Consider the following 21,494-nt stretch of genomic DNA (forward strand, 5'->3'; position numbering starts at 1 on the left):
GATCAGTCATACACCGAGTCCAATGTTAATCCCAAATGCATTCTCTTGAGCGACAAAATACGTAGAACCTAACCCTGTTTAAATGGACATAACTATATTAAGCTGCTGTTTGTGAGTCAAAGGACTAACTTTTCAATTGCCGGATGACTTTTATCTGAAGTCTGTTTGACGTTTTGACAGCTTTTACATAAAAAATATGTCAAATCGCCATATTTATTCCTTGGATAAAAGTTAACTGATGATTGAAAAATTAGCCCTAAATGAAATAAAAGTCAATTTTATATAAACATCAATATATTCTCTTAACATCTCTCAAACACTTTATACAAATCATTCAAGCTAGCGATCTGTAATATAGCACCGTTATGAACAAAACTAGTCGGCGGTAGGAAGTTCCTTCTCAAAGCTGGGAACAGAACATGTTCCTGTCGCCATTGTTCTGACTTCTGACTTTCTGGCGAAGGGTCAGAATTTGGTTGGGAGTAGAAGATGGCGGTCTGACGGCTGAAAGTGTCGAAGCACTCCTTTTCTGAATCCCAGTTGACTTCTGTGACGAGACGGACGAGGTAAGTCGGTAGGGCGCCCATGAACGGCGTGTGGCCATCTGCAATTAAAGAAAGTGAGTAGTTAATGCAAAATCAATTAGAAATAAAAAGTCCTGAGGGACAGCATTGGTAAAAAAAAAATTGCTACGAAGACCTTATCGGCAGTTTTTTTAGTGACAAACGAGCACACTGATTGTATGGACTTATTTCGTGGAATAATATAACTATTAGCTCGAACTCAATAATGAATAGAGAAACTGAATTGGGGACAAATAGGAGTAAAAACATAGCAAAAAATGTCGAACCTATCAGTCAAAATATGGAATTTTTTTGGTAGATTTAGAATAATCAAGGGAACAAAAACGACATATTCAATAATGAGGCTACAGTTATTTTACCTAATATTAACGGCAATGCAAGCAGCTCTCCATTGCTACTCATTTCAAGCGAGAAGTACTCGTAAAGCATATTCCGTTTGCTGACCAGTAGCTCAGCCATTTGTTGAGCCATGTCCCGCATGTCACCTGAAAAGAATTGCTGATAGTCAAATACCAGAAATACCTTATGCAATAATATGGGGTTCTGACTAAAGAAAAAAACAAATGGTTTTACTACAAAAACTTAAACATGTGTCGAACACTTGTCTAAAAAAAGTGTGGCTGCAAAATGGACCTTATTTCAACAACATAATCTGTAATTTTTTTAGACAAGTGACGTTTAAGTTTTTGTGGTACAACCGACAACGAAAACAGTTTAATGGAAAAGGTTTGGAAGTGGGATTCTTTATTTACCGCAGTCATTCCCGTAAGCTCGAGAGTGCTCTGGGCTCCGTAGTGAGTCACCCGCTTTCGTGAAATATTTCTTTTATACCCGAATATAAACTTTCTGATTCTTTAGTATCGAATGGTGTTAGGCATATAATTGTTTATTTCAAAAAACAATGTTAAATAAGACATTTTTTTCCTCTCTGCCTATTTGATGAAGTGCCGTATTTTTTACTCACCTAAATCTGGATCCCATTCATTTTCCTGTGAACTTAGCCCCAGTACAAGCAGTTCTTCTAAAGGCAGTGGACTGGACAACTTTATTAGGCCTAAGTTCTGGAAGTCGTACAGCAATGTTTCGTAAAATAGCTCTTCTCTGAAATAAGATACAATATTTTTGAATAAATAATATTATTATATAAAGTAAAATAAATAATATAAGCTGTTTCTACGATCTTTTTGGTACCTACGTAATTCTTTTGACCACATTTTTTGGGTTCTTTGGTCAGTAAGATTTAAGAAGTTACCGAAAGGCTTTCATTTATTTGAATGAATATTTATTAGGTACGTTAAAAAATTACCAAATACATTTTTAGAATGCATGTAGGTATCTCACAAAAAATTTGGGACTTTTTTAATTTACTCAGTAAATGAACGAAAATTTCTGACATGCCTATCTCGTTGAGTAGGTAACGTTAAAAGGGCTACATTAAAAGGCAATCGTTAAAATACTTACGCAAACCGTGTCGTATCGCACAAATATAATTTAGTGGAATGCTGTATCAAAGACTTATGACAATCAATGCACGCTATAAATATCAAATTCGCCAATATCTCTCTCAGATTCATATTACACTTATTCTCAACATCTAATCTCAATTGTTTTACACTAGTCAACTTAGTTTCTATGCGTTCGTACTTAAAAGTTCTCGTTTTAAACGATTCCTTTGGATCTATGTACGATAAATTCGCTTGGTCCAAAGCTGTGTGCGTTTTATATTTTTCTGTCCCTTTATTTTCATTTCTAGGTTCTTCGACTATAGAATTTTGGAGTATTTCATCATCTTGAACGGTATCAATTACTATTTCAGGATTTTCAGGTAGTTTTGTATTGTTTTCAGTTTTACTTGGTTCATTGTTATTAACCGTTGTTTCATTTGGTTTGGTTACGGTAGGAAAGAATTTGTCTATTTTCTGTACATCGGCGTTAACTCTGACCATATAACTAGGGTTGGGTTTAGCAGAGTCTGTTGTATTTTTAACTATATCCTCCACCATTGTAGCACCTGGTAAACGTGCCTAAAATAATAATAAAGTTAGTAGACATGATTTTTTGTGTAATTGTGTGTAATAACAGTATTACAAAGTACTTACATCTAGAAATACATATTTTACAAAGAGGAAACATTTGATAGATTGTTTGCATTAAACAGGCTGCAAACTTCTCAACCAATTTGAAAATTCTTTCACTCCTGGTATTTTGGAAAGCTTCACTGGGTTGGTCAGGCAGGTATAGGTTGTATGTATCTAAATTTATTCTGGTACGGAGAGTAGTTTCCATTGATTGCGTAACAAAAGTGATGTTCTTCATTTTTATAAAATGCTTTTAGATAAAAATGTCTGTCCGTCCTACCTGCGTATACATGACCCTGGTAGAATTACAGCTCAACAGTTTGCTTTCGATACACGATTTAATCTTCTCTATGATTTGCTCTTCATATAGAAACTGTACTTCATGCTTAGTTGGATGCACGTTTACGTCCACATTTCTTGGATCTTTAAGAAGAAATAATAATAAAATTAAGAAGAAAAACTATAGTGGATACCTATAGTTGTCGCCAAACTTTTCGTTGTCACGGACCAACGCGCGAGAACTTATAGAATTAATGAAACTATACAGAAATACTTTTAGCCACATTATTGCATATTTTAATTTAATAAACACAGTTTAAACTTACCCAATTCAAGACTGAGGTAAACAAAAGCGTGAGCATTCTTCGGTAGATATGTCGCGTATACTGAATCAATTGCTTTTTTTATTGCTGAAAAGAAAACATTTTTGAATTTTAAGTGATATCACTACAATCTACATAGTATAAAACAAAGTCGCTTTTTCTGTCCCTATGTCCCTTTGTACGCTTAAATCTTCAAAACTACGCAACCGATTTTCATGCGGTTTTTTTTTACCAGATAGTGTTTCAAGAGGAAGGTTTATATGTACAATAACATACATCAAATAGTGGGGAAATACTGTTATGCCGTGCGAAGCCGGAGCGGGTCGCTAGTATTTTATATATTTAATTGTTTAACCAACACAGAAGAGGTATTTGCCTACTTCACGAGTGCCCCTTAGGGCCGAAGCCTGTCGGGGCTGTGGGATTGGTCGAAAGTTACCGCGGCCCTGGTACATGAAAAGCTTGAGAAAAAACAAAGGTAGGTTTTAGTAAAACTCTGATGCTGCACCCATAGCGGGATTGATTTTCAGCCTTTTTAGGGTTCCGTAGCCAAAATGGCAAAAACGGAACCCTTATAGTTTCGTCATGTCCGTCTGTCCGTCTGTCCGTCTGTCCGTCTGTCACAGCCGATTTACTCGGAAACTATAAGTACTACTGTGATGAAATTCGATGGGAATATGTGTTGTATGAACCGCTACAAAAATATGACACTAAATAGTAAAAAAAAGAATTGGGGGTGGGGCCCCCCATACATGTAACTGAGGGATGAAATTTTTTTTTTCGATGTACATACCCGTGTGGGGTATCAATGGAAAGGTCTTTTAAAATGATATAAAGTTTTCTAAAAAACATTTTTCTTAAAGTGAACGGTTTTTGAGATATCAGCTCTCAAAGTCGTAAAAAGTATGTCCCCCCCCCTCTATTTTTATAACTACGGGGTATAAAATTCTAAAAAAAATAGAGGTGATGCATGCTAATTAACTCTTTCAACGATTTTTGGTTTGATCAAAGTATCTCTTATAGTTTTTGAGATAGGTTGATTTAACTGTAATTTACGGAACCCTTCGTGCACGAGTCCGACTCGCACTTGGCCGGTTTTTTAAACCACTTTTATCTTTATCCTAGAACCATATACTGGATACAGTAGCGGCTTTAGGGTAGGGCGCGGTTGGGCGACGGCCCAGGGCGCCGGACATAAGGGGCGCCGCAGGCGCCCCCAACCAATCCTTGATCAGAATTTTACTCCTATTTTTGTTTTAAATTTCATCAAAGATCGCAGCTTACAAGAACTGTATCCAAATGTATGGATAGCATCAGGGCCGCCTTAACCTATGGTGCAGGGTGTGCGAATAACCCGGGCGCCGTGGGCTCAGGGGCGCCGCGGTACGCTTCTCGACCAAGAAATTTCAAATTAATTAATGTATTGTCATACAATGCCGGGCGCGTTAGATACACTACTTTTATGTCCCAAAACTGAAAAATTTTCGCGCTCGCTTCGCTCGCGGTTTCTTTACTTTACCCTTACATTTTTTTCACATATAGCTACTTTTAATTTAATGTCCCACTACACAAAAAAATTCGCGTTCCCTTCGCTCGCGGCTTCTCCACCTCACAGTCGCCTTTTATTATATATGTTAAGGACTTTTAGCGATCTAAATCTCAAAAAAGCTTTTTCGGGCTTGTTTCACTTTATAGTTGTTTTTATTTTTCAAATTTTTTTTGTCTACCCTAGCAAAAAGGTAGCGTCGTTTTTAAGTCCTTTTATTAATAAGAAAGTAACTTCTAGTTTCTATTTATGGTACTACTTTAAGTCCCAAAATTTTAATTATAGGAGCCAACACCAACAAAGAGTTATCTACGTTTGGGCTACATTTTAAGTCATTTTTGTTTTGAGTTCTAAAATATAACAAAAAAGTTCGCGCTCGCTTCGCTCGCGCAATCAGAACCTGTGTCCCCGTGTTTTTGCATTCACCAACCAGCAATAACTTATGTACGATTGGGCTATATTTTACGTAATTTTTGCTTTGACTTGTTGACTATAAAAAAAAATCGGTCACTACGTATGTCTCTGTTTTTCGAATGGGTTTGAATTGCAGTTGGGGGCGCCGTAGAAATCTCGCCCAGGGCGCTAGTAGAGTTAAAGCCGGCACTGACTGGATAAACATTTTCCCAATAAATATGATCAAAAAAGTCTTACACAGTGAGTCCACTAGTCTATGGTTGATGAACAGTAACATAGTGCCCTTCTTGTGCGAGTAGTTCACGTTAGTGATACATCCCTTTAGAGATAGTTTCAGTGTAGGCTCTTCCAGTTCTATTTCCATTAATTCTCGGGCTATGGCATTGCCGTGAATCTGGGAATAGAGGGAGATTATAAAATAAAAGAACTATTAATTTAACTGTGTTATTGAAAAAATGCCATTTGTTAATGTTTAAGGCAAAGTATTGTTAGAAATTTTAAAATATACTGGGCATTTTTGGACTCAGTTTTACATCCATTCGTCAGTCTATCTATTTTTACAGCCAGTGCCAATAAATGATTTTAAATAAGGATGCAAAAGTAGGAAGTCAGACTTTTATATTCAAAGTATTATACTTACAATGCGAACATTCTCAATAACAGAAGAATTCATAGGTGTTTTTATATCAGTGTTTTCTCCAAACTTCTTGAGCGTGAAGCCCACGTGACTGTTGTGTATTGAATAACCTCCGACCACCTCCATAATATGTGTGTACTCCTCGTTAGGGCTTCTAAGAGACTTCTTACGGGCTATCACATTGTAGAACAGATCTTCAACTGTTATTTGAGTCCCATTGTTTCCGGCACAGGGTTTTATTGGGGCTTTCAGCTTCCCATTTTCATAGGATGCCCTAAAAGTATTTTAGTCAAATTATATATTTTTATATTTAGACTACCTGTTTCCCTATGGTTTTGGAAATTTTCTGTAGTAAATACTGCCCGTACCAGGATAAAATATAGCCTATGTTACTCTGGAAGAGTATAGCTTTCCAACACACAAAGAATTTTTACAATAAGTCCAGTAGTTTTTGAGTTTATCCATTACTAGGAAACAAGGTTACATTTTTTTCTCTCTATAACAGTGGTTCCCAAACTTATTTTGTCTACTGCCCACTTTGAGAATAAATATTTTTTTAGCGCCCCCCCATTTTTTCACCTATTTAAAAACGACTATAACTTCAAATTAAATTAATTAATTATTGTGACCTATATATGTTTATTAACGGAGAGTTCTAAACGAAACTTTTACTATAACCCGCAACTTGAAACCTGAGCGCAGGTAGGTAACATACCGCGGCGCTTAGGTCTCAAGTTGACTCTTACAGTGGCGGCGTAGCATCGGGTGGCATCCGGGGCGGACTACCTATTGAGCACCCCCAAAAAAAACGACAAAATATGGTGCAATATGGTCATTCATGGTGCTTTTTGCCTGGTTTAACATAAAGAAACCGGAGACAGATCACTGCAAACTTTTGAAGCGCTAGCGAAGCGAGCCCGTAATTTTTGAGTTTTGGGACATAATAGAACCCAAACATGTTATAGATATACAAACCAGTCACAAGTGAAAAAGCCGCGAGCGCAGCGAGCGCGAAATTTTTGAGTTTTGGAAGAGTAAAGTACCAAAACAAGTTAAAAAAAACCGCGCAAATTGTTTAGTTTTGGGGCACAAAAGTACCTCAACAAGTGTGGAAAAAAAAAACACTGCAAAGAGAAGAAGCCGCGAGCGCAAATTTTTTGATTTTTGGGACGCAATGATACCTAAACAAATTAGAAAATAGTCACTGTTAAGTGAAAGGCGCGAGTGCAGCGAGCGCAAAATTTTTTGACTGACTCAAAGGGCGCAGAATAAACCAGAAATGTTGAAAAAACTGTTTTTTTTTATAACTTTGAGGAATTAATTTAAGTAAACCGGGAAAAAACATAAATAAACGAGAAAGAGAGGGGTGACAGCCGGACTGGCACCCCTCCAGTGCCGCCTCGACGTCATGCCTTGTTTGCGCATGCACTGTTGTAGTTTTGTTTAAAATTTAAATAATGAAGTGAACCTAGGCTTTGCAGATTAGAATGGCACCCTCAGTGACTTGTCTCTTCTGCCCGTGCCATCCTGGTCGTACAACTTGAACCAGCCGACTGATACAGGAATTCACAATTCGGGTTATTTAACAAAAACTTGTTAAGACATGATAGATATCTACGAGTACTAATGACTATCAAAATGCGAAAGTGTGTCTGTTGCCTTTTTATTTGTTTGTTTGTGCCTACTTTAATTACGAAACGAAGCGACCGATTGACATGATTTTTATTTTTTCTATATTCAGTAAAATAGGACAGATATATGAACTACGTGGAGAGAAATATAGAACCGAGTCTGAACAATCTTGTAATTCATATTAGTTGATGTTCACAAGTCGTTGTCTAAGAGGCCTCCTAGCTAAATAAAATTACAAATCACCCCCCAGGCCTCTACACAATGCCCCTATTTTCTTTCTGGGTCTCTTACCGCCCCCTTGACACCTGCAGCGCCCACAAGGGGGCGTTATCGCCCACTTTGGGAAACACTGCTCTATAATATTAGTATATAGATAAAGCAATTCAAAGAACACATAGGATGTGGTGAATAGTGAGCGTTTTGTGGGCTATCTTTTGTCATGACGGTTGATAAGTGCTAATTTATCAGCCTACTTTACTAAATATGTTTTGATTTTTAGCTAGTATTCAAAAATCTACCCAATCTCCAATTGGCACATGTAAAGTTGTAAAATTTTTCAATCAACCTGTAAGTTCAAAAGGTAAAATGTGTCAAACATACTTGTAAGCACATTTAGCAGTTCCCGTCTTAGTAAGTATAGTAAGATGTGCGATATGGCTAATACTAGCCAGGGCTTCACCACGGAAGCCATATGTGCATATCTCCTTCAGATCATCGTACTCACGCAGTTTAGATGTTGTGAACCTTTCACAGACTATCTCTAGATCTTCACTTCTGATACCCGAGCCATTATCCTGTATCTGAAAAAGTAAAATATTGAGGTAAAAGGTAAGATATATGAAGGCCGAATGAATTTATCGAAGATTTAAACGCCTACATTATTGAGTCTAATTGGTTTGTATTGTACAAAAAATTTTGATTTCTGTGCTATGATTTTGAATGTTAAATCATAACTGTTCTTATAAAAGTTCAGTAACTGAGTAACAAATGTAAAATTAAAAGTGTCATTTTTGGGACAGTAAAATTATACATTTTAATTTTAATATTGTGAGGTTAAATACCTGTAAATACTTCAAACCACCGGCTTTCACGGTAATCACAATATTAGTCGCTTTAGCATCCAAACTGAAATAAAAATCATTGAATAAAGCTAGGAATTGAAAAGCCATTGATAGCTTATCACAGTCGGCATCGATGTTACTTACCTGTTTTCAATCAGTTCTTTTAAAGCATTAGAAGGCCTTTGAACTATTTCTCCAGCGGCTATCCGGTTAACTACTTCTTCACTCAACTTTTTTATAATACCCGGTTCACCCATATTTCCATTATTTTATTCCTTGTGCAAAAACAGCCGGCAAAATGGAAATCAAAACAAACGGCCCAGCAACGGCACACACACTAGTCACTACACAGCAGCACAGCTGACAACCTACAGTCATAGACATAATATTAGTAAACAGGACTGCGCATATAAAGCCAAAAAACGAGCCGAGTGAAACAGTTAGTACGGAGGCTGTCTGTCCCTTTCTAATAGGGTGACTATGAGATTAAGCTATGTGAGACAAATCCGATTTTGCTAAGATTATTAAACACAGATTAGTATTGAAGTTTTAACTTACGCAGTTTGTGACCTTAAGATACTAATAAAGGCTTTTAATAATTAGCGGAAATTAGCAGTATAAAAGCAGGAAGATTCGAAGTGAAGACTGTTTTTTTTTTGTATTTCTACTTCATATATAGACTGCTGAGCCATTTATGTCGCCTTTCTTCATTTTTGGGAAGCTATAACAATAGTACAACAGTTTTAAAATCCATTACCCATATTTTGACTCGTTACAAGAATTCATGGGCACCCTAGTTGTTTGGTTTACGAAAATGTTATTATTAGCTAACCTGTGGAACGATATATTGCAACCACCATAGGATTCACTTTTGCAAGTAGAAACGCAACACTTTTTCACCATTTTAATAGTTTAAATTGATTTAATACAAAAAAATATAAACAAAATTTTAAATGCTGATTACGCGCCAAGAATGTTCAGGGTTACCGCTAGAAAATAAAAAAAAGCAAAATAAAAATTTATGTTGTTTATGTTTTAATAATAAATACGAATAAATTAATGCGATTGTTATTAATTTGTTGACTTACAATTGTTAAAATAAGATAAAAATATAAGTGATTCAATTGTTTTTGGGAAGACAAAACTTTTGATCACAACATTTTTTTATGCTGGCAAGGTGTTAGAAAGAGACAAACAGCCTCCGTTCGAACTATCCCTCTCGGCTCGGATTTGCCTCTGTGTATTATGCAACCAATTTAGTACCTTATTGCGTTAGAATAGAGTTCATTTTCGTAAATATATATTTTGAGCGTGCGCAATCTTGTTTAGTAATATTATATCTATGGTCACTTGTCAAAATTTTATCAGATCGATGTGATCCATTCAAATCCATTGTTTTGTTGGATAAAGGACAATAAAAGATAATTTCTATATAATATTCGTGTTAATTTCATACACAGAATAGTGTGTTCAGTGACTTACTGATATCAAAGTGATTTGAACTTTGTGAACACCATGGAATTCAACGATATTGATATGGATGTAGACACCGACTCGGAATTCGACAGCGATGAAGACGTATTACTGGAAGCTGAAAACATGAAGCGGCTTAATGCTCTGCTTGAAGAAGAAGATGATGCTCTAAGTCAATCGATGTCGCAACGATTACCAGCTTTGCCTTCGATCCACCCCGCGCTTACCATCAGACCATGCTCCTCAAAGCATACTCTGAACGACACAAAATCCAAAGCACTAGCTCAAATAGATGTAGCTTTATCCGCAAACAAAATATTAGACGAAAAAATGCGGCGACTCGAGAGAGATCTTGGTTTACGTCTACGTGAATGTCGAGAGAGACTCCAAGTGATACAGAGCAGTAGTGGGGGACAGGGCGAGAAAAACGAAACATTCCGCTACATCAACTGCGGTAGGCCTTACTTCAAGGATAAACTTAACTTCCCAGCGCCAGACAATGATGATGCTAAAATGGCTAAATCTCAGATGTATGACTTTTCCCTTGTTGTCTCAGTCCCCGGCTGGACAGTCAGAGACAAGTCGCAGTTCATTAACATGATACAAAAAATGTCTGTAGATATCAGAAAGAACGCACTACATAAAAAAATTACAAACTTGAAAAGATGTAAATCAATTAGTAAATCAAAACTTGAAAACGATATTCAGGCTATCAGAAATGAAATTGATCAGACAAAGTCCTTGCCTTTGAGTCAAATAGCTCTCCCAATAGATCAAGAGTATGACTGGGATATGTTAGCCAATAAACTAAACAGAAGGCACACAGCACAAGAGTATCAGTCTCTTTGGAAATTATTCTTTCACCCATCAATCAACAAAAATAGTTGGAGCAAAAGTGAACATGCAGCATTACAAAAAATAGCTTGCCAAAACCGACAACAAGACTGGGACACTATTGCTCGCAAATTAAACACGGGCAGAACAGGGTACCAATGTTTTGTATATTATCGTACAAACATGATGAACTCATTTACAGGTAAAAAGTGGACCAATGAGGAGATAACTTATCTTAAAAGATTAATAGATTACTTCAAAGAAGACATGTACATACCCTGGGGTAAGATTGCAGCAGCTATGGAAAACAGAACAAAAATTCAAATCTACAATAAGTATTTGAGAATTATTGAACAGAGAAAGGGCAGGTTCCTACCTGAAGAAGATGCTGTTATTTTAAACTGTGTGGAAAGATTTGGAACGGATTTCAAGAGGATGACAGATTATTTACCTGGCAGGTCTATGGTCCAAATACGTACGAGATATCAAGTCTTGAGCAAAATGCGAGTGTCAACTGTATGGACTGTAGAAGATGATAAGAAACTAATTCAAATAATGACCAATCAAGCTGCTAACATGATGAACTTTTCTACAGCAACACAATATTTCCCAGGCAGAAATAGAACAAACCTAAGAACTAGGTATATAACATTAATGAAATGGATGAAGAAACATCCCACCTTGGATTTAGAGCATGCACCAAGACGAGGCGCGCGCCGTTTAAATCACGGCTTTGCTAGTGATAATCTAAATGAAGCTATAGAAAATTTAAAAAATACTTTGAACACAGAAGTTGAAATCAAATCAAAGAAAAAGAGAATTACTGTGGACTCACCAGGCCTTGAACTAAACAATGCGATCACTGTAGTAATTATTAACGAACTTGTAAAAGAAAAAGAAGATGAAATGAAAATTAAATATGCCCCAGAAAATTACATATACCTAGGTCCAGACCATGTGATAACTGTAGCTGATTTAAACATTACCAACCTACGCAAAAATCTAATCTTCCTGAATGCAAGTCTTGACCAGGCTTCTTACAACAAGAGCCAGTATAAGACTATGTATCCAGATATAGGAAACAGTGAGCAGGATGTGTCTCTAGTTAAAGTGAAATCCTATTCTAGGAAAAACAGTGTGAAAACTATAAAAGTTGATGAGACTCCTAATGTTTGGGGACGTCCTAGACTAAATACATTTAGACAACGAAATTATGTGCTGCCCCCGCACCTATGCACTATTACTGGCTGCAGCGCTTTAATACAACATGTTACAAACATGGGTCAATATTGTGATTCTTTTAATCTGCAGGTACTTGTCAGAAGAAATTCAGATCTGAAAGAATTGCTAGATCTAGTGCTGGAGCGCTTCTACACATTGTTTACATGGCCTATGATCTTATCTAATGAATGGCCTCATGACAATTATAAACCAAGATTTAAAAGAACAGATTCAGTTTTCGTTAGACCTCCTAAATTGCCAAATGCACCAGCAGTGACAATAAATATGAAATGTATGAAGAAATACAAAAATGTAGACAGTGCAGAAGTAATTGATCTAAATGAAGAACAGAGTAACAACATTAAAGTTACAGTCCCAGAGAAACTAGTACGTTCTGACGAGAAGATTGAAAAGCTGTTGTCTAGCGATGAGTAAATTGTAAATCTTGATGGGAGTAGACATTTATTAATTTAATTCTTTGATATTTATATATGTATTTTTATTCGATAAAAATCTCAATATCTAATCTATACAAATTACTTCATATAAATTGGTGAATTTATGATATCCTCAACCTTCATATAACTTCTTACTGTGAAATAAATGTAGTAAGTACACACTGGTTTTTTAATGCACTATAACATGTAGTATAATCCCAAAAATAATATTTAGCTTATTAAAAATGATATCTTTCTCTGCCCTTCTGGATATAATTCGATTTATTTCAGCTAGAATTTAGTCATGATTGTAGGCTTACCACTTTTTTCGGAACATAATAAAAAAGACATTAATTGATTGAAAAACTTTAATATAAAAAAGATGGACTTAAATGAGGGAATGTCTACGTATCAACAACATAGTTTGGATGCACTACTAGCAATGGGTCGTCTTCAACTTCTTGATCTGATGATTTCTGTGATGCCTTGAGACCAGTGGTTGACAGTGGGATTATGACTTGGTCCTGAAATTAAATACAAGATTATTAGTCAAACATTTATCGAATTTTAATTCATGTTTAGTGTCTATTCTCTTGCAAAATAGTGTTACTGTTAGCAAAATACATAAATGGATATGGATAAATGAATGAATGGATGTGATTTTAATCTGCTCAGTAGTATGTGTGTTAGAAAATATAAACACCTAAGATGGACCTTATTGAATAGGATCCAATAAAAAATATTGTGTTCAGAAAATATGTGAAAACATGTTAGTAATTTATTTTTTAATATTGAGTAAATCTGCAAGTTATTATTAAATCATTGTTGTTGATGTATAAGTGTATTTGTTTTGTAAATTGTAAATATTGAAAGTATAACTTCTATTAAATAACAAAAAAAAATCTAAATACATATAGATATACTTACATGATACATGAGCCTGTCAATGACCTTCTCGACCAAGGTTTTCCTCTCCAGCAATTCGTCTTCATTCTCGATCTGACCTTGGCCGACCAGCTGTTCCAAGTACCAGCTCACCACCGCACTCTTGCGCATACCCGCACTTTCTTCACCTAACGAATAAATTTTAAATTCAGTGTACCTTATAAACGACTTTTTCCATAATATTTTGCTAAGCAAGAGTTTTCTATTTGAGTGTACTTGAGAATTGACAATTTCCTGATAAGTACGAACATTTATCTCTTATGTTTTGAAGCTGCCGCCATATGACCATAATGCATTCAAACTTATTTATTGAGAAAGTAGATTTCGCCCGCGGTTTCACCCGCGTCCCGTAGCCGGATGGTGACAAAAACTATCCTAAGACCTTCTCCTAGGTCTAAGTTACCTCCACTCTAATTTTCAGCAAAATCGGTCAAACCGATTTCATGTTATGTCGTGACAACGGAAAGCGGGTTTCTTTTTTATATATATAGATTATTATATTATTAGTTAGTTAATGACTACTCAAATGGAGTACAGCAAATTCTTAGACCCTCATATAGTGAAAAAGATATAAAAAAAACATTGTAATATGCCATACCTCTAGTTTCTGCTTCAATTTCTTCCTTCCTCATAAACACGACAAGCATGTCACTGAGTGATTTGTATTCTTCAAACGACAGCGTGAGTTTCTTCTTAGGAGCTGAGTCGCCGTTCACTGCAGATTTTGAAATAATACGATTTAGTTTAGAAACATAAGCTTCCATGGGCTGTTTCTTGTGATTGAAGTGGCCGTGACGTGAACATATTTTCTTACCGACACATAGTCATGACAATTTATTGACTGTGCAAAGAACATTGTAGTCAGTAAATAGTGTTGGCTAATGTGATCACTTCAAGTAAATTATAGCCTTTTCTTGTAATTTCTTTGTATGTTCTTATCTTTTACAATCCTGGTAAAAAATTGTGAGTATTTGCCCAAACGGGGTTTGTTACACAAGCAATCCTAACTTGCAAAAACTTTGGCATATTACTAAACTAGCTGGTGCCCGCGACTTCGTCTGCGCAGGTTTAGTATTTCGAACAATATGTTTACAAATTGTAGCCTATGTGTTATTCTGATGTATAAGCTATATTATTGTAAAGTTTCATTAAAATCCATTCAGTAGTTTTTGCGTGAAAGAGTAACAAACATCCATACATCCATACATACAAACTTTCGCGTTTATAATATTAGTAGGATGGGGGCTACCGTTTTTTGTTTCACCAGATGGCGCAACTGTAAGGTGAGGTCCTAAACTACGGCAATCAAAGTTCGTATTATGAGCGCCAAAACTTATATCTACATTAGATGATTATATTAAATCATATTTAATACAATAGAACTATACTGTGAACGTATTGGCGATGCCAGTGTTGCGCTGTGCCGTTTTGCTCGAAAAAGAAAGGCAGACATAAGTTTCCGAATGATAAAAGTGTGTCAAAGCAGTGACATTTATAGATCCTTAATCTGTATTTGCCATAATTAATCTAAAGTATTGTTAAATATTCGCAATATTAATTTAATTAGAAATATAGACCTGCCCACGGAAAAAAACAGTGACATTTGACGTTTCGAAGACCTCACGCTACACAAGCGCCTCTAGCGGCGATTTCATACGCTGTAGCCCTCATAACTATAAACTTATCTTACCAGTGCCACCATTAGGTATTTCTTGATCAACATCCATGCTCGGCTCGTACTGTGGGTCATCTTCATCCAAATGGATGTCTGGCTGCTCAACCCGGATGATAGACTTGTTCAGTAATCTGTAACATATCATTATTACATTTTTACTTCAAATACATATCATTATTTTCTCATGTTTCTCTTCTAACCACACCTATCATAGTTTCACTTGTAACTAACTATGTAGGTACGTAAGAAAATCTTGGAATCTTAATTTAACCCACTTCCCGGTCTCCGATGTTCTGATGACAATACATGACCAGCTAAAAAGAGTCATTACAAATCCAATATGGCGGCCTCTCCAAAATGGCGGACTGGCTATTTGAAATTCACCCCCATGATATGGGTATCAAATGAAAGGGTTTGCTGTCAGGAATACGAAAAATAGTACAAAATAAAAATAATGGTTTAAAAATTAAAAAACACGCTTTTAAAAAATTTACTTTGATGAAAGAAAGCGTGGAACGCTCCACGCTTTCTTTCATCAAAAAGAGTAAAGATTACATAAAAGCGCAACGCTACCTTTCATCAAACTAAATGTCCGAATTATTTCTGGTAGTCTCTTTGGAACAATCCTGCAGCCCCGGATGCTAAAAGACTTGAGCAGTAGTTCAACTTGCATTGTATAACTTTCTCGGAGCCAACCCAAAAAATATTGTAAGCATTTCTATTTTACATGATTATCGTATATATCAATACATACAAATTGTAATGTAATTGTGTTGTAATAATTGGAGTTTCTTGCTCGTTCTTTTCCATAGGATGCTACTTTTGGAATGGGCAACTAGAATCAAACTTATTTATAATTTTGACGTTCATAAGTGCTTGTAAAGGCCTACATGAAATAAATGATTTGATTGAAGTACCTGTATGCCTCATGCACGTGCTGCGGCGTGACGTGTCCGCTGCAGTGCATCTTGGCCATGGCCTCGGCCAGCCGCACCATGGACTCGAGCTGCCGCACCGTGATGCGCCACGCGCCGCCGCCGCCCGCGCCGCCGCCGTCACGCTGACGCAGCACTGTGTAGTACTCCACTAGGAGTTTGCCGGCCTCCTGTGATGGTGCCAAAGCATGGATGAGTTGGGTTTAGTTTAGTAAATTAATATGTATGTACATGAATACATATATAATTGTATGTATGTGTATTACGGGTAATGCTAGAAGTTGGAGTAAACCTAGGTTTACCCGGGTTGACTTAGTATTACCCAAGCTTCTTGGGTAAAGTCTGAATAATAAGTAAAATAAATTTTAATTCGGGGTTTACCCATGCTCACCTAGGTCTACCCAACTCTGACTGGGTAATGTTAAAAATTTGTCTAATTAATTAGTGAAATGAAAATCCAAGATCATTTTAAACAGTTATAATTTAAAAAAAACATACACAGGCTATCGTAATCGCTTGAAGAGCACAAACTTAATAGCTTTAATAGAAAAAAACTAATAACGGTTGTTGTTGTTCAAATTGAAATTATTTATTTGAGCAAGATAAACTGCTGTGACATTTAAAATTGCACAACTTTCCTGCAGCTTTGCATGAACACTTCTTTGTGGCACATTCTGTTTTGCAATTAAACCTTTTTAGAGTAACGCCACGGGCTCGAAAATTACGCAACACCTAACATTACCCAGTCAGAGTTGGGTAGACCTAGGTGAACATGGGTAAACCCCGAATGTAAAATTTATTTTACTTATTATTCGGACTTTACCCAAGAAGCCTGGGTAATACTAAGTCAACCCGGGTAAACCTAGGTTTACTCCACCTTCTAGCTTTACCCGTAACATATATATTTGATAGCCCAATTTTTTTTTTTTAAGTTTATCTATTAAGTTTCTTGCCGGTTCTTCTCCATAAGACCGATTCTTTGAACCGTGCAACTAGTTTGACGCTTCGAAAGAGAAACAAATACTTATGGGTGTCAGGGGATTTTGACAAAAAAATAATTTTTAATATAAAATGATTGGAGCAATTATATAATGACTGTTTTGAATGGTAAAGACCCGAGTAGACCATGAGTATGTCACGAAAGAACTAGACTATACACACACCATGTCAGAGATCAATTTTCAAGAACAGAATAGAAACAAGTAAGGGAAGCTTTCCCCCTTGTGTTTCCCCACACTAATGGCTGAAAAAGAATAATATGTATAAGACACTCACCTCAGTGATAATAGGCTTGAAAGACCTTGCAAAGGCGATGTACCGCAACAAATCCTCCCTCGTATAAACACAATCATAAGTTTCCTCCTTATTACAATGCAGATCTACAATCTTCCTGGCTATAGCATAGTCCACCATTTCACTGCTTTCGTCTATTAATATGAAGAATAGATCGAAACGAGACATGATAGGAGCACTTAGGGCTACGTTTTGCTGAAGGGATTTTGCTCGTTCGTATCGACCTCCTATTGGGTTTGCGGCTGCAAGGATCGATGTACGTGCGTTTAATGTTGCCCTCACTCCGGCCTGTAATTAGAGGTACAGTATAAGTTTCCATATTACGCTGCATGGTTCTTAAATAAAATATGGGCGCAGTAGTATTGCTAACTCAATCGATCACACTTTAGTTTCAAAATTGTTTATAGGTCATTGAAATTTCAATTTTATTAGCATACCATTATGGTATATTTTTTCCCTACATCTAAAAATACCGTGCCTTATCATTTTTAGGTATTGAACCTAAAATTCTTATTGAACTTTGACTATTAATATATTACAAAATATATATTTTTTTTACATTTTCTCTTGTAATACTTACGTGCTTATCGAGTGAGCTGCAAGTTAAATCACCTGACAGTCAGAGTTTTCTCACATTCATCTGCCAGCCTCTGACGTTAAATAAATATTTACTGGGCAGTACAAAATATTCCCCCTCACCTTAGCGATAGATATGGTCTGCTGTTCCATGGCCTCGTGGATGGCCACCTGGTCGACGAGATCCATCTTGTCGAACTCGTCGATGCAGCAGACGCCGTTGTCGGCCAACATCAACGCGCCCGCCTCGATCACGAAGTCGAAAGATTCTTCGTCCTGATGAGAAATTGTTATGATAATTCATGTTTTACTAAAAATTAAGCTGTTGTTCTTGTCAAATAGTTTTACCACTTCAAAGGCAGTGTTTTTTTCGTGCATTTTGAACAGCGTGAAGTCTAAGTAGACTTAGGTCAAATATTGTATGTGAGGTTTACCAATTTTATATGTGAGGTTGCATGGGGTAATCTCTGGATATGTACAATCTTATATATGTGAGAAAATTAGAGAAAATTATTTTATTAATATGCAACTTGGCAATATGATACTTGCTGCTGCGACTTGGCAGTGCTCGGGTACTATGTAGTTACCTTAACGACGGCAGCAGTGAGGCCGGCGGCAGACGAGGCCTTGCCGCTGGTGTACACCGCGCGCGGGGTGATCTCGCTCACTTGCTTCAGCAGCTGCGACTTGGCAGTGCTCGGGTCGCCTACTATGCAAACGTTTATGTCGCCTCGAAGCGTTGTACCTATTGGGAAACAAAAATTCTAATAAATTACAAATAAATCTGTAGAAGGAAGAAAGATTCTTTTAATAATCCCTCCTGTTAGAGAACTTGTGACTCTGCAAAGCTTACCTTCAATGGTAGTTTTAGCGACTCCACCAAACAACATGAGTAATATTCCTCTCTTCACTTCATTGTTGCCATGGATACTGGGAAACAGGCTGGTAATCAGATTGTTGTACAGATTGCGGTCACGGGACATCTCATATACCTGGTAAAAATGCGAAATTTTTAATGTAACAGTTTAATATTAGTCTAGTCCTAGTCATTTTATTGAAGTATTGTATACTGTAAATGAGCTAAAGAAAAATACAAAAACTAAAAAGATTGCACCAATAAATTGCTAACAACTAACAACCATTCCAAAAATTAATGCTGTCTAATTAGTTTTTTGAAATATGCTTAGATTTTATTATGTGGTATAATATTTTTAAATTATAATTTTGTGAAAATGTATAGATTTGTGATAAGTAGTATATATTACCTTATCCCATTCCTTGTCAGTCATCTGCTTCCTCATATCCTCAGTTGTCAGGTCATCGGTGGCCATCTCAGCAGTACCAAACCTTCGAGATATTGCCTGCACACTGCATGCTAGGAAAGCGGTTCTGTTAACATGAGAATAAAATTAATGGTGGATTCTGAAACCTGATATTAGCTGCATATACAAAAATTATGACTTACAATCTCTTATTGCAAAAGTATGGCTGGATAGAAGATAGGTTATTGAAGTACACAGTTAGCCAACATAATAAATTTTAGTAGATCAGTTTATATTATATAACAGTTTCATTATAATCATAATAGTTACAGTTACATGGCTTTTGATAAAATTTTTGAATGTAATGAAAATAATGTTCCAATTCTCTAAGAAACTTAATGAACTGATAATGAGATAGGATAGAACTTGCTTTGCTATCCCAGGCAATTTGAACTTTATCTCAGTACATTTAGAATACAAAACTAAATATTTTTTCAAACTTACTTGTAATGCAGTTCCCTGACTCCCAAAGCTTTAAGACCCTTGATGCCCTCCATTTGACCCTCATTTCCCTGTCTCGTCCTGGTGGTTAGTTCAGCTTTAGCTCCCGGTAATGATAGAGAGCCCACATCAGGGACTACTATGAGAGTACCAGTGAAGTCATATCGGTCACCAGCCTGGGGAGAAAGGAAAAAGAGAATATTTAACTGCCTTATTTAATATTTATTGTGGTAATTATTGGCTCTATTTTTGAGTGATGGTGTTTAAAGAGACTTAAAAATATGAGATTCAAAATGTACACAATGTTCTACATGATAATTATCTCCAATAATTGTGTTATTTTTCTTTGACATCCTGTAAAAGTTACTCTCTCAACATTTATAAAAATTACTTTATTTTTATTATTTTTACCTGCACAGATTCTACAGCTTCAGCTCTCAATATAACTTCCAAAGAGCGAGGTATGCAACCTCTTGGTAACTCAGCTTGTGTCTCTTGAATGCGGACTTTTTGGAAGTCCACAAACACAGACTTATCTGCGTCCAACATAAAACGTCGCCTGTTAGCACATACTGGGTTTCGACAGATCGCTGGGATTGTGTACTGTAATCACAAAAAGTTTTTATAAGTTATTGATTTTTTTATCTTTACAATTGTCTACTATTGTATTGACCACGAAAAACTCACCTTAAACTGCTGTTCAACATTTTTAATGACCGTCTGACAATCCAAACATACAAATGTGCCCAAGACCAGCTCGGGATGCACAGGGTGGGTTCTTACAATCTGTCCTGAGATTCTTATCAACGTGCCAATCTTAGCCGTAGTCAACTCCCTCACTTTATGCCTTGTAGGAACATCAACAAACGAAACATAGCACTCCTTATCCTGCAGATCCTTCTTCTCACTGCTATCAGCAAGACTCAACACATAATTCAATATAGCTTGATTCAAAAATGGGTATATTCGGTAATATTCCTCAATTATAGTAGTTGCTAAGTTCTGATTGTACTTCTCAACATCATCAAAACTGACTTCTAATGTACTCAGTTCAGGTTTTAAGAGTTCTTTTGCGTTTTTCTCGTATTTCAGTTCATTGTCTTCTTTGAACCTGTGAGATAAATGAGTAGCTATAGATAACCTCTAACTTATATAAAACAATGGAAATTTTAAGTTATTCTAATACATAAACATTGATATGTACAAATCTATACTCACTCTTCTAAGAAATCCTGAAAAAGCTTTTGGCAACGAACTCCGACCTCGTCTTTGACTTGGCTTTGTGTGGCGTAGGTGTCGGCTACATCCATTTTTAACGTAAAAGGTACTCACTTATCACAAATAACTTATACTACTATCTCCGCAAAGAGAACAGTTAATAATTCTTAATACAAAACAAAGAAATATGGTAATTCCACCAATCTCACTGCATATTTGGTTGCAAATAACGCGCGCGCGCGTTGGTGCGTTTGACATGCATAGCCTACCAATATACAGATATCAAAGTTTGCTTGGGTTTATTGAGAAATATTGCGTAACTTATCTAAAATTTGGTTATTGTAATGTAATATTATGATAATATAACAACAGACGAATTAAAACTTAAAGAAAAATTGCGCGAATCGTGAGAACAAACAACGGCATCCGAGAGGCCTTCTTCAATTTTAATTTTGGCGTACGTCAAATTGCGCGTTTTGGCGGGAGTTTTTTTGTATCGTTCGGAAATAAGCATAACAATCACCCTGTTTATTTAATTCTTATTGTGAAAAATATTAAAACGCATAATTT

General features: G+C 36.2%; 3 protein-coding genes across 3 annotated transcripts; 1 reads left to right on the forward strand and 2 right to left on the reverse strand.

The window, feature by feature from the left end:
- Nucleotides 1-276: 276 nt before the first annotated feature.
- On the reverse strand, nucleotides 277-8,911 carry LOC124642044 (DNA mismatch repair protein Mlh1). Its single transcript, XM_047180341.1, has 11 exons — nucleotides 8,699-8,911; nucleotides 8,555-8,618; nucleotides 8,094-8,293; nucleotides 5,865-6,135; nucleotides 5,462-5,618; nucleotides 3,268-3,351; nucleotides 2,943-3,085; nucleotides 2,046-2,608; nucleotides 1,549-1,685; nucleotides 944-1,069; nucleotides 277-604 (listed from the first exon to the last, which is right to left on the reverse strand). Exons 1-11 carry the CDS (start codon nucleotides 8,809-8,811, stop codon nucleotides 303-305), a joined length of 2,160 nt encoding a protein of 719 aa, XP_047036297.1. The 5' UTR covers nucleotides 8,812-8,911; the 3' UTR covers nucleotides 277-302.
- Nucleotides 8,912-9,905: 994 nt separating this feature from the next.
- LOC124641903 (snRNA-activating protein complex subunit 4) lies at nucleotides 9,906-12,699 on the forward strand. Its single transcript, XM_047180160.1, has one exon. It carries the CDS (start codon nucleotides 10,070-10,072, stop codon nucleotides 12,515-12,517), a length of 2,448 nt encoding a protein of 815 aa, XP_047036116.1. The 5' UTR covers nucleotides 9,906-10,069; the 3' UTR covers nucleotides 12,518-12,699.
- Nucleotides 12,700-12,873: 174 nt separating this feature from the next.
- On the reverse strand, nucleotides 12,874-21,386 carry LOC124641902 (DNA replication licensing factor Mcm6). The gene is made up of 14 exons (XM_047180159.1): nucleotides 20,925-21,386; nucleotides 20,394-20,817; nucleotides 20,118-20,309; nucleotides 19,710-19,882; nucleotides 19,209-19,332; nucleotides 18,797-18,935; nucleotides 18,531-18,688; nucleotides 18,067-18,219; nucleotides 17,350-17,655; nucleotides 16,057-16,244; nucleotides 15,155-15,270; nucleotides 14,063-14,188; nucleotides 13,447-13,592; nucleotides 12,874-13,043 (listed from the first exon to the last, which is right to left on the reverse strand). Exons 1-14 carry the CDS (start codon nucleotides 21,014-21,016, stop codon nucleotides 12,924-12,926), a joined length of 2,457 nt encoding a protein of 818 aa, XP_047036115.1. The 5' UTR covers nucleotides 21,017-21,386; the 3' UTR covers nucleotides 12,874-12,923.
- Nucleotides 21,387-21,494: the final 108 nt, after the last annotated feature.

The sequence above is a fragment of the Helicoverpa zea genome, chromosome 23 (genome assembly GCF_022581195.2).
Source record: "Helicoverpa zea isolate HzStark_Cry1AcR chromosome 23, ilHelZeax1.1, whole genome shotgun sequence".
Lineage (NCBI taxonomy): Eukaryota > Metazoa > Arthropoda > Insecta > Lepidoptera > Noctuidae > Helicoverpa > Helicoverpa zea.

What these genes read in the sequence shown, in the direction of transcription:
- LOC124641903 (XM_047180160.1), top strand. Translation starts at nt 10,070, where the DNA reads ATGGAATTCAACGATATTGATATGGATGTAGACACCGACTCGGAATTC.
- LOC124641902 (XM_047180159.1), bottom strand. Translation starts at nt 21,016, where the DNA reads ATGGATGTAGCCGACACCTACGCCACACAAAGCCAAGTCAAAGACGAG. An exon ending in AAGCTGTAGAATCTGTGCAG is followed by an intron (nt 19,883 to 20,117) that starts GTAAAAATAATA and finishes CTTTCTCCCCAG; the next exon opens with GCTGGTGACCGATATGACTT. An exon ending in CTGACAAGGAATGGGATAAG is followed by an intron (nt 18,936 to 19,208) that starts GTAATATATACT and finishes CATTTTTACCAG; the next exon opens with GTATATGAGATGTCCCGTGA.
- LOC124642044 (XM_047180341.1), bottom strand. Translation starts at nt 8,811, where the DNA reads ATGGGTGAACCGGGTATTATAAAAAAGTTGAGTGAAGAAGTAGTTAAC. An exon ending in AAAGAACTGATTGAAAACAG is followed by an intron (nt 8,619 to 8,698) that starts GTAAGTAACATC and finishes TTTTTATTTCAG; the next exon opens with TTTGGATGCTAAAGCGACTA. An exon ending in TAGACTAGTGGACTCACTGT is followed by an intron (nt 3,352 to 5,461) that starts GTAAGACTTTTT and finishes TTTTCTTTTCAG; the next exon opens with CAATAAAAAAAGCAATTGAT.